Here is a 15,029-nt window from a genome sequence, read left to right as displayed (position 1 = left end):
TTGTCTATAATTCAGTATGAAGAGTTAAAGAGAAAGAAAAATATTAAAAGGTAGATTGTTTTTAGAAAATCTGACAGCCTACTCTATACTGACACTACAGAAGAAGGCAGTGGAGGACGGGGATGAGTAGGAGGTAGAGGAACTGTTTGAAGGGATAATAACTGAATTTCCAGAATTGCTGAAGGTCTGCTGTCTTTACATAAACCAAGTCTAAACTTAAACAGTAAAAATAAAGTAGTAAGAATAGTATGTCCACACATGCATCATCGCAAACAAGAAGACACTGAAAACAAAAGATGATTATCTTCAAAACTGTGCTGATAGTTATTAAACAACAACACATTAATCCTGGAGTCATTATAGGAAGTAAATAACCTATAATCTTATACTTGGGGAAGATAACTTAAGGAAAGAAGGAAAAATCATAAACTATCTTTAAAACTAAAACAACATCTGCTTTGGCAGACTCACCAAGACCAAACAGGGCTGCCACCATAAGAAAACACTAACCATTGAGTGACCGCCGGAGATTGCATATGGACAAATGCCATATTTTCTAATGTTAAGAACATAAGATGTTCTTAATACATTTTGTTGGGTAGAAAAGGAAAAAAAATTAGTTTCAAAGATTTGCTTGCTTGCTTGTTTGCTAAGTGAAAGACAAACAGACCAAGAGCCAGAACTTGATCTTTGTCTGTTTGCCTTTTTGAGACTATCTCAGTAAGTAGTCATTCCTGGCTTGAAATGTGATACCTACAGCAGGCTGGCCTTAGGCCTTCAGACATCTGCCTACCTCTGCTTCCAGTCTCTCGGTGGAGACTAAACGCATGAGGTACTTTGCTGTGCCTTTTGAAGGTATTCATTGTTTCTCTCTGGAAACAGCTGTCCTCTAGCTACATAGTACCCAGATCTTAGAAAACAGGAGCCCCAAAGTGACTGTGATAGAGGGGCAGTGTAGGGAAGAGGTGTACAGCTGTCTTTATTTTCAGTTCCTGCAGTGAAACCTAGGATTATAAAACTAAGACCTTAAAAGTCAAAGACAGGGGCTGGGGACTTAGCTCAGTGGTAGAGCGCTTACCTAGGAAGCGCAAGGCCCTGGGTTCGGTCCCCAGCTCCGAAAAAAAGAACCAAAAAAAAAAAAAAAGTCAAAGACAAAGCCTGAACACCACCCATTTATCAGTAGGTATATGTATAGGATCTTAGAAAAACTGAGGAAGAAATATAAAGACATGCCCACAACTACATACTCAATAAATGCTCTCTCTTAGTGTCTAATGAGACCACATCACTAGCCTCTCTCTGTTGTTGAGTAATACAGTCATTGAACAGCTTAAGGGATACAGCATAGTGGAGAGAGACTGGACATAGGGAACAGCAGATTCTAGCTGGGGTTCTGCTCTCCACTAGCAGTGCAGTGAGCCGGGATATGGTTAGGTCTTTGTGTCCCTTCTCACTTGAGTAACCCTCCTCTATAAAGGTGGAAGATAAGCCAGGTAACAATAAGCTGTCTGGTTTGTGCCCTACCACATTAACATGCATTTTGAGCACATCAAACCTTAGGGTCCTACCTTTGTTCCAAGTTTGTCTTGTTGGACAGATTCCAGAAAATACTTTAAGAAAATACAGCCATCAAGATTATCAAATAAGTCTATATTATAAGTGCCCCAGATTTTTAGAGAGGAAATGTTAATATTTTGCAGTCTTATAGAAACTAGCCCAAGGGTCTTTCCTTTCCTTAGTATGGGAGACCAGACTTAGTCTTGATTATAGAACTAGCAAAGAGGATTCTGAAAAGTTAGAAGTCCTCCACCATAAACAAATGTAAAACCCTAGTATAATTATTCTAGTATATGTTATTCTGTTCTGTAATGTTGATGTACATTTATTGGAGATAATTTTATTTTTTAATGAACCATTTCTTTACTGCTTGAGTACATACCTAGAATCTGTATAAGCCTTCCTTACGACTAGGAATGTAGCTGCATGACTGAGTTCTAATTGAAAGACTGTGAATGAAAATAAGTCGCACACGCTACCTCCATGCTTGGCTTGTGCACTGCTTCCTACATGGTCATCATAGTCCTCCTCCTTTGCTTGGTAACAAGAGCCAAAGAAAATACAGGTGGGAATTCTAGGCCCTGGCTGAGGCTGGCAGGCTGGCCAGTGCAGCATAGTAAAGATGCTTAGTATCTCTACGGCTCAGGATTCAAATAGCCAGCACCTTGTTCATGTTACCGCAAAAGATGGTATAGACCCTGCAGCTCACAGAAAGCTATGTGAGAGTTAGAGCATCTTCACTGCACTTGGAATGAGTGAGAAATGAACATTCATTGTGTAAAGCCTCTGAAATTTGTGGATTTGTTTATGTCTGTAGCATTACTTATGCTATCTGATACAGAAAACTAATGAAAGCAATAGTAAGTTGCTATGGCATTGATATGGGTACTAAATGCCAAGCATACCAGTGGAATAGCAGTGCAGAAACAGAACCATACATAGATGATACAAATGTTACAGATGAAAGAGGAAAGAACAACATTTAAGCAGTGGTGCAGGAACAGTTAAGTATCTATGTGAGCAGGACGATGGCTCAGCGGGTAGAGGCATTTGTTCACGGGCCTAATGACTCAAGTTCACCAGACCTCACAAGACGACAGACAGAACTGATTCCAAGACTTGTGTGAAAACACACACACACATACACCTGAGGAAATTTGTGATATTGAACAAACTTCATATGTTACTAAGCATAAAAGATAAAACCACTGACCCATGTAGTGGGTAATGAGAGAATGCTGTCATGGTTTTGAGGTGAGGAAAAAAGTTACTCCTCATTAGCAGGTTAATTCAAAGAGGCAGACATGTAAGTTCAAGAAGACCAATGAATTTGCTTCATAGGTGTGGGAAAGAAGTCCACCGAACTTGCTTGTCTCTACAGAACTACAGTATTATCATTTTGCTACAGATTAACTCTCATCTCTACGGCACTGGAAAATAGTGCAGAAACAAAGGCATAAACATCATAGAGTCAGCCAACATGGAAGATGGTGCCCCAGCAATGGTTTCCATGGTACTTCATTGGTTTTTGGGGTTTTTTTCTTGTTTTTTAAAAAAATTATGTCATATGCCTACATAGCTAAAGTTGAAAGGTATATGTTACCTAATGACATTCATTTACTAAAACCCCTATATTTTGTACTTAAGTGTGAGAAGAAAGTACTTGAGTTGACCCAAATCACACACATAGACAAAAGCCATCAAAATTATAATTGAATGTAACTTTATTGCTGATAAATAGAAAAGGTTTATCTTTAAAGGTACGTGACTTACCTTTTAAAAGTGTCTTTTTTTTTTTTTTTTTTTTTTTTTGGTTCTTTTTTTTCGGAGCTGGGGACCGAACCCAGGGCCTTGCGCTTCCTAGGTAAGCGCTCTACCACTGAGCTAAATCCCCAGCCCCTAAAAGTGTCTTCTAATAGATTTAGTGTGTTCGTTTTAGTATTTCATACCAGTAGTGTCATCAGCATGCTTAGAGCACTGATGCAGTGTGTGCAGTAGGCAGCGTCAAGTCTCCTCACCCAATGGTCCCTTCAGTTGTTTGTAATGTATATTTCAGATTCTGATTATTTCAGGAAAAACAAACAAACAAACAATGGGAACACTCAACTTAAACAGTGTACACCAGAAATTTTAGTTCTTTTTTTTTTTTTTTTTTTTGGCACAGATGAGCTTTCTTTAAGTTTTCTAGTGGTACTGATAAATTGTCTAGCCCTCTTACAGGATCTCAGGCTTTCTGAAGTTATGCTTACTTAAGGAAAGAATGTGATGACCATCAGCGTAGCCACAGATGGTACAAAGTGTAGTGTTCTTGGTTTTTCTGCATGGAAGCAGATTCCTCACCGTGGTTAACAAGAGCTATGGAAGCTTGTGAGGAAACTGAAGCTGACCGGCCTCTCCATGCCTTGCCTGGCCTTGTTAATAGATTGCAGCATTCCACTTGTTAGTACCAGAGACAGCTGAGAAACTTTTTCTGCTATGCTATTTGGTAATGATAAAGAGAAAAATTCTTTTTATGGTAGTTGGGTCCTCAAAACCACTCTTCGTGTTTGGTGATAAGGAACAGAGTTGGCTGTCAAATAGAGCTGTATTAGCTTATTATCTACAAAGCTGATAGTGCCTCTTAAATTCTCTCCTTGTGCCAGGAACCATCTGAAGTGAAGGCTTGCAGAGCCGGGGAAGCCACAGTACTTTACTTTCTCATAAGTACCAATAGGGTTAAACCTTCCTTAATAGAATTTAAAACTACATGTATTTTAAAGTAAAGTGTTATTTTGCTCTGTATATTTAAAATTCTATAAGAGATACATACTGTGTATTGCTATTTGTAAAATGCTCAGTGTTAAACATTTCAGTCTATAAGAAGAGCAAGGCTGAAGTGTGTGTGTGTGTGTGTGTGTGTGTGTGTGTGTGTGTGTGTCCTTTTGAAAGTGTTATTGAGTCTATAAGCTCTAGGCATCCTCCTGTCTCTGCTACCTTGGTGCTAACAGTTGACCCAACTTTTTCATGGGAGTAATGGGTATTTAGTAAGTTCTTGTTTCCCCAGTGATGAATTATGTACCCTTTAAGATACATGAAAACTGGGGGAAAGTACCCAGAGATTTAAAATTACAATAAGTCATCAATTTCATTTTGCTATTATGTACAGATACCTACTCTATTGTTCTTTTGCTAGGGCTGTGTAGATTTTAAGGGTTCAGTATGTTCCGTTCTTACTGTTAATATTTTTCACTACTGATATAACAAACTTCAGAAATGTGTCAAGTAGAGCTTGCTACCAGGGATGGTGAGGATATCTTTTTTTTTTTTTGTTAAGTACACATAAATGTACATGTAATATAGTAAGTCTATAGAGCTTAAGACCAGTGGCTGGGGGGCTGGGGGCAATAGATGTAGTGTTTGTAACACACTTATGTTTAATGATTGTATTTTAATGAGTTTTGAGAGTTATAAAACATGTGAGAGAAGCATTTGCTAGGAGCCTATGATTTCTAGCATGTAAAACTGTGATACTGAGTAAAGTGAAGTTTCAAAATCATTTGAAGAAACTTAGGAAAGGTTCTCAAATTGTAATGTTCCATGCATACTTTACATTTCCAGGAAAAACAGGGGCTAAACAAGTCAAGTTTTACAGGGTACTAAGATCACTGGTATTACATCTAAGTTAATCACTTGCTGGTGACATGTCTTTGATAATCTTTGTTTCAGCTCTAATGGCATATGGGACACTTAACTCTAGCGCTACTTTTAATTGTGTTAGAAACTCAAATAGTTCAGAACTGTTGAGTTGTCAATAGCTCTGCCTTAAACAAGATACATCAGGATTTTTTTTTATTGGATATTTTTATTTACATTTCAAATATTATCTCCTTTCCTGGTTTCCCGTCCATAAACACCCTATCCCATCCCCCATACCCCCTCTTCCATGAGGGTGTTCTCCCACCCAACCACCCACCCCTTCCTGCCTCCCCACCCTGACATTCCCCTACACTGGGTGGGGGTGTCTAGCCTTGGCAGGACCAAGGGCTTCTCCTCCCATTGGTGCCCCACAAGGCCATCCTCTGTTACATATGCAGCTGGAGCCATGGATCTGTCCATGTGTAGAATTTGGGTAGTGGGTAGTCCCCGGGAACTCTGGTTGGTTGTTGTTCTTATGAGGTTGCAAACCCTCTTTCAATCCTTTCTCTAACTCCTCCAGTGGGGACCCCATTCCCATTTCGATGGTTGGCTGCAAGCATTCGCCTCTGTGTTTGTCACACTCTGGCAGAGCCTCTCAGGAGACAGCTATATCAGGCTCCTGTCAGTATGCATTTCTTGGCATCAACAATATTGTCTGGGTTTGGAGGCTCTATGTATATGGGTTGGATCCCCAGGTAGGACAAAAATGGAATTAAACATTCTGAAGATAAATTAATATTCTGAAATCTTTAAATCACTAGGATGTTTGTTCCTTTAAAAATTAAGACGTTATTTCATGATGACTCTTCTTTAAAAGAGAAATTAGAAAACTAACCATTGGGGCTGGAGAGATGGCTCAGCGGTTAAGGGCACTGACTGCTCTTCTAGAGGTCCTGAGTTCAAATCCCAGCAACCACATGGTGGCTAACAACCATCTGTAATGGGATCCGATGCCCTCTTCTGGCGTGTCTGAAGACAGCTACAGTGTACTTATATATTAATAAATAAATACATCTTTTAAAAAAGAAAAAGAAAAGAAAACTAACCATCCACTATATTTTTACTTCAAAGTAAGAAAAAAAGAATCAGTGTGGTCCAGGGGACTACTTGATAGATACTCAAAGTTAACCAAGAAACCAACTCTGGATTAAAACAAATTGAAGGAACTATAGAGAAAAAACTAGTAAACAGGGAGGGGATGTAGTCTGAATTACTTTTCACTACAGATTTTTTAAGTATGTAAAGTCACTAAGAATGTTGACATTTATCTTACATAGGAAGGTGTCATTGTTCACAAACATTGGTTTCAAGTTTTTATATTTTATGATTATGTGGGGAAATGATAACAGAGAACAAATTAGCAGTAAATTATTGGAATTCTGGGCTAATTCCTATTGAATAAGAGAAATCTTTATTCAATAGAAAGAAATTCCTGTAGATAAAATGGCAGATATGGCCTGTGCATTAAGATGCCGTAGTTTCTCAACACACCACTTTGATAGATTCTTTTATAATCTTACTGACTTTACTGTGACTCAGAACACGAAGGGATTTTAGTATTCTCTCGGCACTTTGAAAAGGAAGAGTCCAAACAAGCAAATACTCTGTATTTCTTAATGTGCACTGGGAGAGCTCAGTTTTTTCTTATCTTAGGCTTATGTGACTTGGAGAACTGTAATATATTTGTAGCCTTTTAAGTATCATTCAGTGGCTCTTAAATAATCTGTTTATTCGACCTGTGCTCATTTTACAAAAACAAAACAAACAAACTAACTCATGGAAAGTTAGTATTCTTTTTGTGTGAATTTTCCAATTGTATTTCAGACTTTAAGAAAGAAAGGCCTTAATGGTTGTGAGAGCCCTGATGCTGACGATTACTTTGAGCACAGTCCACTCTCGGAGGACAGATTCAGCAAACTAAATGAAGATAGTGATTTTATTTTCAAACGAGGCCCTGTAAGTACTTCACTTTACCTTTACTTTTTATTTGTTGATCCTTTTTGTTAACTTCATATTTAGGCTCTGAACAAGAAGGAACACAGAGGCTGCGACAGCCCAGACCCTGATACTTCATATGTGCTAACTCCACATACAGAAGAAAAATATAAAAAAATTAATGAGGAATTTGATAATATGATGCGGAATCATAAAATCGCAGTGAGTACTAAAGTATGGTTTGTGCTTTTATCATGTGCATGAAGAAATAGACCATACGTCCTGCTCATTTGTACAGAAGATTAAGGACAGTGAGTATAGAGAAAAGATGGCAGTTATTAACTTGTTTTGGTTTTACAGAACTTTAAAATTTCCAAAGTCTTGTAGTAATAAATGTTGCGTGTCTTCAGTGTAGAAATGAAGAAAAAACATCTTAGTTGATGTTCTGCCACTAATTGCCCTTTATAGGCTATCTAGATACCCTGAATTACAATTCTTTTATCTGGGAAGTAAATGAGTTGGCTAACATAATTTTTAAGATTGCTTCTAGTTTTAAAATTTTTTGATTTTTAATATAAAGTATATGTTAGGTGTTCCTGTCTTGCCCATAACTTAATATACATACATATGTAAACATAAACTTGCTCTTAAGAATGCCAAATGTAACATAGGTAAGTTCGTTGCAAGATTTCATGCCTCTAAATCATTTTTACTTATTTTACATAATTATCTTCATTTTTAGAAGAGCTGAACTGACTGTTGAGCTCTTTGTATATCATACCAAAGTCTTGAACAGCAAGAAAACCAAGTATATAACTGCTCTTTTCTTACACTCTCAGCTCTAAGGAGGACTGGATTTATTGTTAGGTACCCATATCTTTAACTAGTCACAAAACAAATAGTCACTATAATGTTACTGTGTACAGAGAGCTAACACTGTGAAAAAGTCAGTTTTGAGCTCACTGAACTCTACTTGGACTGAAACATCTTGGAAGACTATCCTTGTGTCTCCAGTCTCTAACTCTGTGTAGACGCAGCTGTCCTGGAACCATCAGCCCCAGTGCTGGTGTTCTGCCATTTATTTGTTTATTGTCAAGGTTTAATATCTTGAACTATGCCCTAAAGGATGACCTCATCGTATGTGTGTCATGTCTTTAACATAGTTGGTAGGAAGAATCACATGACAATAGCTTTAAGGACATTTTTTAGCCTCATACCATCATTTTAAAAAACAGACAGTAGCAAATAAAATTGTGGTGACCTCACAGGGATGTTGTTGCCACAGTTAAACTTTAAGCTGCAAAAATAATAAAATCGTTTTATTGTTCATGCAGTTTTTTGTTTTTTATTTTTACTTTCCCCCACCATGAAGGAGCCTGCTGTTTATCATGTTCAACAAATATATTGAAATTGGTCTGTGGAGGAAATACCAGAGGAAACTAGGAAGTAACCATTCAGAGAAAGCATAAAATATTTTGATAAGAAGATAGCTCTTATACTTAATGTTTATAATTTATTCTTTCTAGTAGAGTTTCAAAGATATCAAGACTCTCTAACTTGGCAATAGTTAATCTTGTGTAGATTTCTTTATATATTTCATTACATACAAATTACATTGTGTTCTGTATATAATTATTTGACTTTTCTACTTTAAAAATACCCATTAATCAACTCATACTGGACTTATTCGTACTATTCCAAATCTGATGTATTAATAAGATACCTATACTTTCCAAACCCTTTGGTTATATTTGGGTTCCCCCAATAGAAATGTAATGTTAAATTGGTTTGCACTAAAGTTCTAATTAATGCTTACTTGGTAACTGTGATATATTTTATAATGTTAATTCAACAGTATTATTTTAATTCCAGGTTTAACTTTTCATTTCGTCTCTTTGAATATTTGAAACATATTATATAGTTATGTATTATCATCATCAGTCAGTATAAAATTGAAAATGAAAAAGTTTATGTCTGGTATATTCATGTTCAAGTATAAATCTAGAGAAAATTGCCTAACATTGCAAATGAAGAAACTGTCCCCATCCTCTACTTTTGATAATGAGAACTACGTAGTCAAATTAAAGTTATTTAATGTTGATAAAATGAAACCCATAGTTTTCTCTTTCTTGTTCTTTCCTTACAGCCTGGCTTGCCGCCTCAGAACTTCTCAATGTCTGTCACAGTCCCTGTGACCAGCCCTAATGCTTTGTCGTACACTAACCCAGGGAGTTCACTCGTGTCACCGTCTTTGGCAGCCAGCTCAACATTAGCAGAGTCCAGCATGCTGTCTCCACCCCCAGCCACGCTACATAGAAATGTGTCTCCAGGAGCTCCGCAGAGACCACCAAGCACTGGCAGTGCAGGTATGTTGTGAAGTATTCTCTTTGCTCTCGTAAAAAGGGGATGAGCAAGGATTTGCTGACAGAAAAAAGTTTGTCCTTAGTCTTGATTATCAGGCCAGCTGTGCTGGCACATGCCTTTAATCCTAGCACTTGGGAGGCAGCCAGATCTCTGAGTTTGAGGATAACCCTTCTACCTAGTGAGTGTCACAGCTATGTCGAGAGACCTTGTTTAAAAAAAACAAAACAAAAGTAAACAAAACCCACTTAGTTGTCAGGATGTGCAAGAGTCGCTGCTATACAATTAAGTCCATTTTAAGTACTTTTTTTTAAACATTCATGGGAAAAAAAAGTTCTGGCCAAAGTACAGTAATATAGAGAATACAACACCTATAACTTTTCCTTATCATGTGAAAGCCATGCTGTGACAGGCAGGCAGAGAATTTAACTTGAGTGTCGTAAGTGAAGATTTAAAGTTAAATGTGAAGCATCGTGTTAGAGATCCAGGACTGGGAGGATGCTGTGCACCTCTTCCTGCTTAGTTCAACATGATTTTGCAGTGTATTTGCCGCCTTAGTCCCTGCAGTTTTGCATTGCCTCCCCTAAGTCCTGAGTTTGATAATAGTGTTCCATGTGAACCGTCTCATTCTCCTCAGTGTTTACTGGTTATACTGATGCACGGGATGCCACTATATCAGGAGCTTAATACTTAAGCCCGGGGGTTGTGTACACTATGTATAGCATGAATAAGCATGTTACATGTATAATTATACTATAGTAATATATAGAGAGAGTTAAATTTTATCAAATTATACATTAGTGGCAGCTTTCTACTGAGCTAATTTTGTTTTGCTTTGATGTTTAAGAACAGAGTGTAGATTATAGTGAGATGACTTCATTTGGCTGTTTGTGAAATAAAGAAAGCCAATTTTTATTCATTCTTTCTTTCCTCTGTAATATTGTTAGGTGGGATGTTGAGCACTACAGACCTCACGGTACCAAATGGAGCTGGAAATAGTCCTGTGGGTAAGTATTGACAGTATCTTGTAGATGTACACGTATCTCATGCATAGTGTGCCTTGAGTATCTCCATGGCTGCCATTCCTCTTCTTACTCCCTCCATGCCCTCATGCCCACACAGCCTCCTCCTACCTTCATCGTCCCCTTCCTTCTTTTCTTTTTTAAGTAATCCACTGAGCTCAGTTAGTGCTACCTGCTTGCCAGTGGGAGTGAGACAATCCACCAGAGCACAGAACCATACCAACAACTACAACCGTAAGGAAAAATGGCCTTCCCTCTCCCAATAGCTGTTAATTGCAACAACTCCTCCACTAAGGGTGGAGTTCCTCCCTAATCCGTGTTAGAATGTTGGATGACTCGATCTTGTGCAGGTAGTTAGAGCTTCTGTACGTTGGTGATTGTGGTGGTCATGTCATGCTGGAAGACAGCAGACAGCATTTCTCAGTATTCCTCCTGATCCTTCAGTTCTTCCATTCTTTCCACCCTTCTCACACGATGTTCCCTGTGCCTTCCTGGGGAGGGTGATAATCGATCTTCCCATTGGGGTTGAGTACTCAACAGTCGCTCTCTCAGTACTTGAATTAGCTGTGAGTCTCTGTATTGACCGTTGCCTACTGCAAGCAGCTTCTCTAAGACTTGACAGCAGCTAACATATATAGAAGGCAGTTTGGCAGTTGCCTTCTAAGATAACGTCTTAGGGAGATGGCTTTTATGTTACTTTTGTCATCACTAAAGTTGAACTATTGGCAAAGGTTTTTATTTTAAAACTATTAAACGTTTTCAGAAATTAGAGTAAAAAGAAATGTGTGTATACTACTAAAGTTAGAGATCCAAGTGATTGCTCTTGAGGCTATGCTTTGGTGGTCATGTGTAGAGCATTCACAGCTCGTCATAGTAATAGCCAAATAAGCTTTTTCACTTTGGGACTATCCCAGCATGTGTGATGGTGGTGATTAAATCTAAAGCCTCATACATCTTCAACAAACACTTAAATAGCTCTATTCCCAATATACTATGCACAGTAGGTCCTAAACAACAGATTACCACCATCTAATTTAAAACAAAATAAAATGATGTGATGCAAATAGTGTGGCTACTAAGAGTGTTTATTTCTAGTTCACTTAAGCTCTAGCCTTCTGGTTTCTCGGTGGTTTAAAGATGGTTCTTAATAGGGCTGGAAAGATGGCTCCACAGTCAGGAGTATTTGTTGCTCTTTTGGTTTGGATTCTAGCACCCATATGGAGGCTTACAATTATAATTCTGGTTCCAGAGAATCCAATACCTTCTGTCTATGCTGGGCATCAGGTGCATGTGTAGTACAAATGCGTGCATGCATGCATACATACATACATACATACATACATACATACACACATACATAAACGCACATACACACACATTTACAAAACATTCATACACATAAAATAAATGATTCTAAAATATATTTTAAAATGTCATAAACCTGTCTTTCTAGGCCTGACATGTGGTAAAGATAGATTATGATTTTGATGTTATGTCTGCACCTCATTAAATACTTTAATAATGTTTTAGCAGATTTAACTGGATTAAGTAAAACTATAAGGCTATAAGGTACTAAGAGATCAAACGTAGGAAAGTATATAAAGGTTTTACTATCAGTTACATTGGGACTGCTATGATCATGTATGTGTATTTTCATATTATATGTATGATTTATTTAATTGTAACCCTGCTTTATTGTCTGGATCCAAATGTATTCTTTTCCTTATCACTTATATTTTCCCTCTTTGACACCGATAAGACAGTATGTGTAGAGCCCACCAGTATTTAAGAAAGCCTTGCATACTCATATCACATTGGGCTGATACTCCAGAAGACTGTAGACTATATAAAGCGAACCAGAAATAAACAATCCCTCTTAGTAGCCACACTATTTGTATTGTACTTTTTTCTTTTTGTAATTCAATGATGTTAGTCTGTTATTTGGAATCTGTTGTGCATAGTGGATTAAGAATATAACTATTCAGTATTGTTTGTTGAGCATGTATGAAGCATTGAATTTAGTCACCAACATTGTATACACAAATTGTGTACCCAGCAGTATTTTAGTTAGAGCCAGTGTCTTAGTGTGAATTTGGGGCATACCTGTAACCACAGAATTTCAGAGGCCATATGGGACAAAGAGAATCCTGGGTTCTAGAGCAGCCTGATCTACACAGCAGCTTGTAGCAAGCCTGTATTCAAACTAAAGTGCCAGAAATCAGTATGAATTTCGCTTGCTAGTTTGCATCTGGCACTCCCTTTTATTTGAACTCCCAAAAGATGTAATGAAGCCGATGGCCTTCATACATGCTTTTGACACCTTATAGTCTTTATTAAAAACTTTGAAAGAGGGGCTGGGGATTTAGCTCAGTGGTAGAGCGCTTACCTAGGAAGCGCAAGGCCCTGGGTTCGGTCCCCAGCTCCGAAAAAAAGAACCAAAAAAAAAAAAAAAAAAAAAAAAAAAAACTTTGAAAGATTGCAGTGGTTATAAAATATCTGAGACTTTGTCTAAAGAAGTAAGCTAGGGGCTGGAGAGGTGGCTTAGCAGTTAAAAGCATTGGTTGCTCTTGCACAGGACTTGGATTCAGTTCCCAGCCCGCATGGAGGCTCAGTCCTATCACTAACTCCAGTTCCAGAGGATCTGATGGTTTCCTCTGGCTTCTGAGGGTTACCAGGCATTCATATGGTCCACAGACACACATAAAGACAAACACCCCTTCACATAAAGATAAATGAATCTTTCAGTAAAGTAAAATATGTAAAGGTGCATGCTCACTTTGTGGCAGGGAAAAATGGGGTGAAATAAACATAGTAAGCAATGTGAAAATTAGGTAAATTCCAAATGAGCTTTTTTGTTGTGATTTAAAACTATGCAGGAAATATACATGTTGTAGTAAAAATATAAAAATAAAAAAGTATGGTTTGTCTTTTACCCGCTTGGTCTGCATCGCAGTGCCCCAAGATATCTGCTAGATATCTTGGTGGAAACACATCTCAGCTGCACTTTCCTACACTCAAACCGTCACATAAAAGAACACACAACACAATAATCTAGATCCAATTGATAAGATATAATTGCCCACTTAAACATACAAAGCCCGGTACCATCCATCCCTAGGAACATTGATAACAACCTGTAAATACACAGAGCAGAATCTTAACGTCACCTGCCATATTGTCCTTCCACGGCTTCTCTCTCTCTCTCCCTCCTGTCTCTTCTTTTCTGTTCTAGTCTCCTCCTCTTCCTTCAAACTTCTCTCCCACCCATCCTTCCTTCTCCTCCAATGACAGGCCTCCTTCTATCCTATACCTGCCCCTCACCTATACTTTACAAATTCAATGGGGAGAAGGTTCTGGTGAAGTCACCTGATTCTAGAGTTTGTGACTAGGCAGCTGTCCTTGGGGCAGTGGAATTAGCATCAAAATACAGATAACTTCAGGGGAAACCACAACATATACATATAGAAAAAAAAACATAAGGAACCCCAAATTGATTCCAGTAGTTAGGGTTATATCATAACAAATGTTTCCTCCTTTCTTTCACTTTTTGAACTTTATGTGACATAATAATGACAGTATCCTTAAAGTCATAAAATTTTTATTGTAGTAAATTGCTTTGTTTGGTGTATTTTTTCCCTCTGATTTGATATTTTGTTTTGTTTTGTGTTCCATCTGTCATTATTGAAAACTTAAACTGGCAGTTGTAATACTATAATTTATATAGCTCTGTCATGGTGACTATTTGTTCAAGACTATTTGTTATTTGTTAGTATTTCGATGTTGAGACTATAAATGTGTTACTCAGCTTATATTGTAGCTCAGATGTTTATTTAACCTTTGACCTATATTATAATGTCAAGATTGGGAAAACAATTGATATATTCAGCACCTACATTTAAAAAAGATTGTGGGGCTTGGTGGGTGAGAATAGTATATGTATATGTGTATGTTTTATATACATGTACTTTCTCCCCAGCCTCTAACTACTTTTCTTAAAAACATGTTGTGGGGGAAAAAAAGTATATTGGACTAGAAACTTCTGGAATTGTTAGGTGCTGAATGAAAGTGAAGGTTGGGGATTGCATGGTGCCAGAGCAGTGGAGGCTAAAAGGATGGATGAACTGGACTGTGTTGGATGGACAGTTGTATAAAGGTGGCATAGGAGTGGCAGAGGGTGACATCAAAAAAAGGATTTAAAACATTGGTTTGAGATGATAGCATTTATCTGGAGAAAGTAGCCCCTGGAAGTTGAATTTGAACTAAAAATTAAGGGAAATAAAGCAGGAATTTGCAATTGCGTGCTTCAGTCATCAGATTACTCGAGAATTGATGAAGCCTCTGGCAGAGGAGAAAGTTGTGTCCTTAGTGCAGTCCACCCAGGACAGATGGGTAAGAAAGATAGTATTTTGAAAGTAGGGCACAAACGGTTTTCATTAACTCTTTCTGATACAATCCATATTGTCTATTACATGGGAATTG

The 15,029-nt window shown here is 37.8% G+C and overlaps 1 protein-coding gene across 13 annotated transcripts in view; it reads left to right on the top strand.

The window, feature by feature from the left end:
• The window catches only part of Mef2a (myocyte enhancer factor 2a), a 134,737-nt gene that overhangs the window by 92,462 nt on the left and 27,246 nt on the right, over window positions 1–15,029 (top strand). For 7 of the 13 annotated variants that reach the window (XM_039080825.2, XM_039080833.2, XM_063265619.1 and 4 more), the window contains 3 exons: window positions 7,252–7,389; window positions 9,314–9,533; window positions 10,476–10,535. In XM_039080825.2, the coding sequence (XP_038936753.1) occupies window positions 7,252–7,389; window positions 9,314–9,533; window positions 10,476–10,535 (418 nt within the window). Of the gene's footprint in view, window positions 1–7,056; window positions 7,189–7,251; window positions 7,390–9,313; window positions 9,534–10,475; window positions 10,536–15,029 lie in introns of all 13 variants that reach the window. The other 6 variants (XM_039080839.2, XM_063265595.1, XM_063265617.1 and 3 more) reach the window with 2 other exon arrangements.

Source organism: Rattus norvegicus, chromosome 1, assembly GCF_036323735.1.
Source record: "Rattus norvegicus strain BN/NHsdMcwi chromosome 1, GRCr8, whole genome shotgun sequence".
Lineage (NCBI taxonomy): Eukaryota > Metazoa > Chordata > Mammalia > Rodentia > Muridae > Rattus > Rattus norvegicus.
Note: the sequence above shows the minus strand (reverse complement) of the source record. Positions and strands in the feature narration are given on the sequence as shown.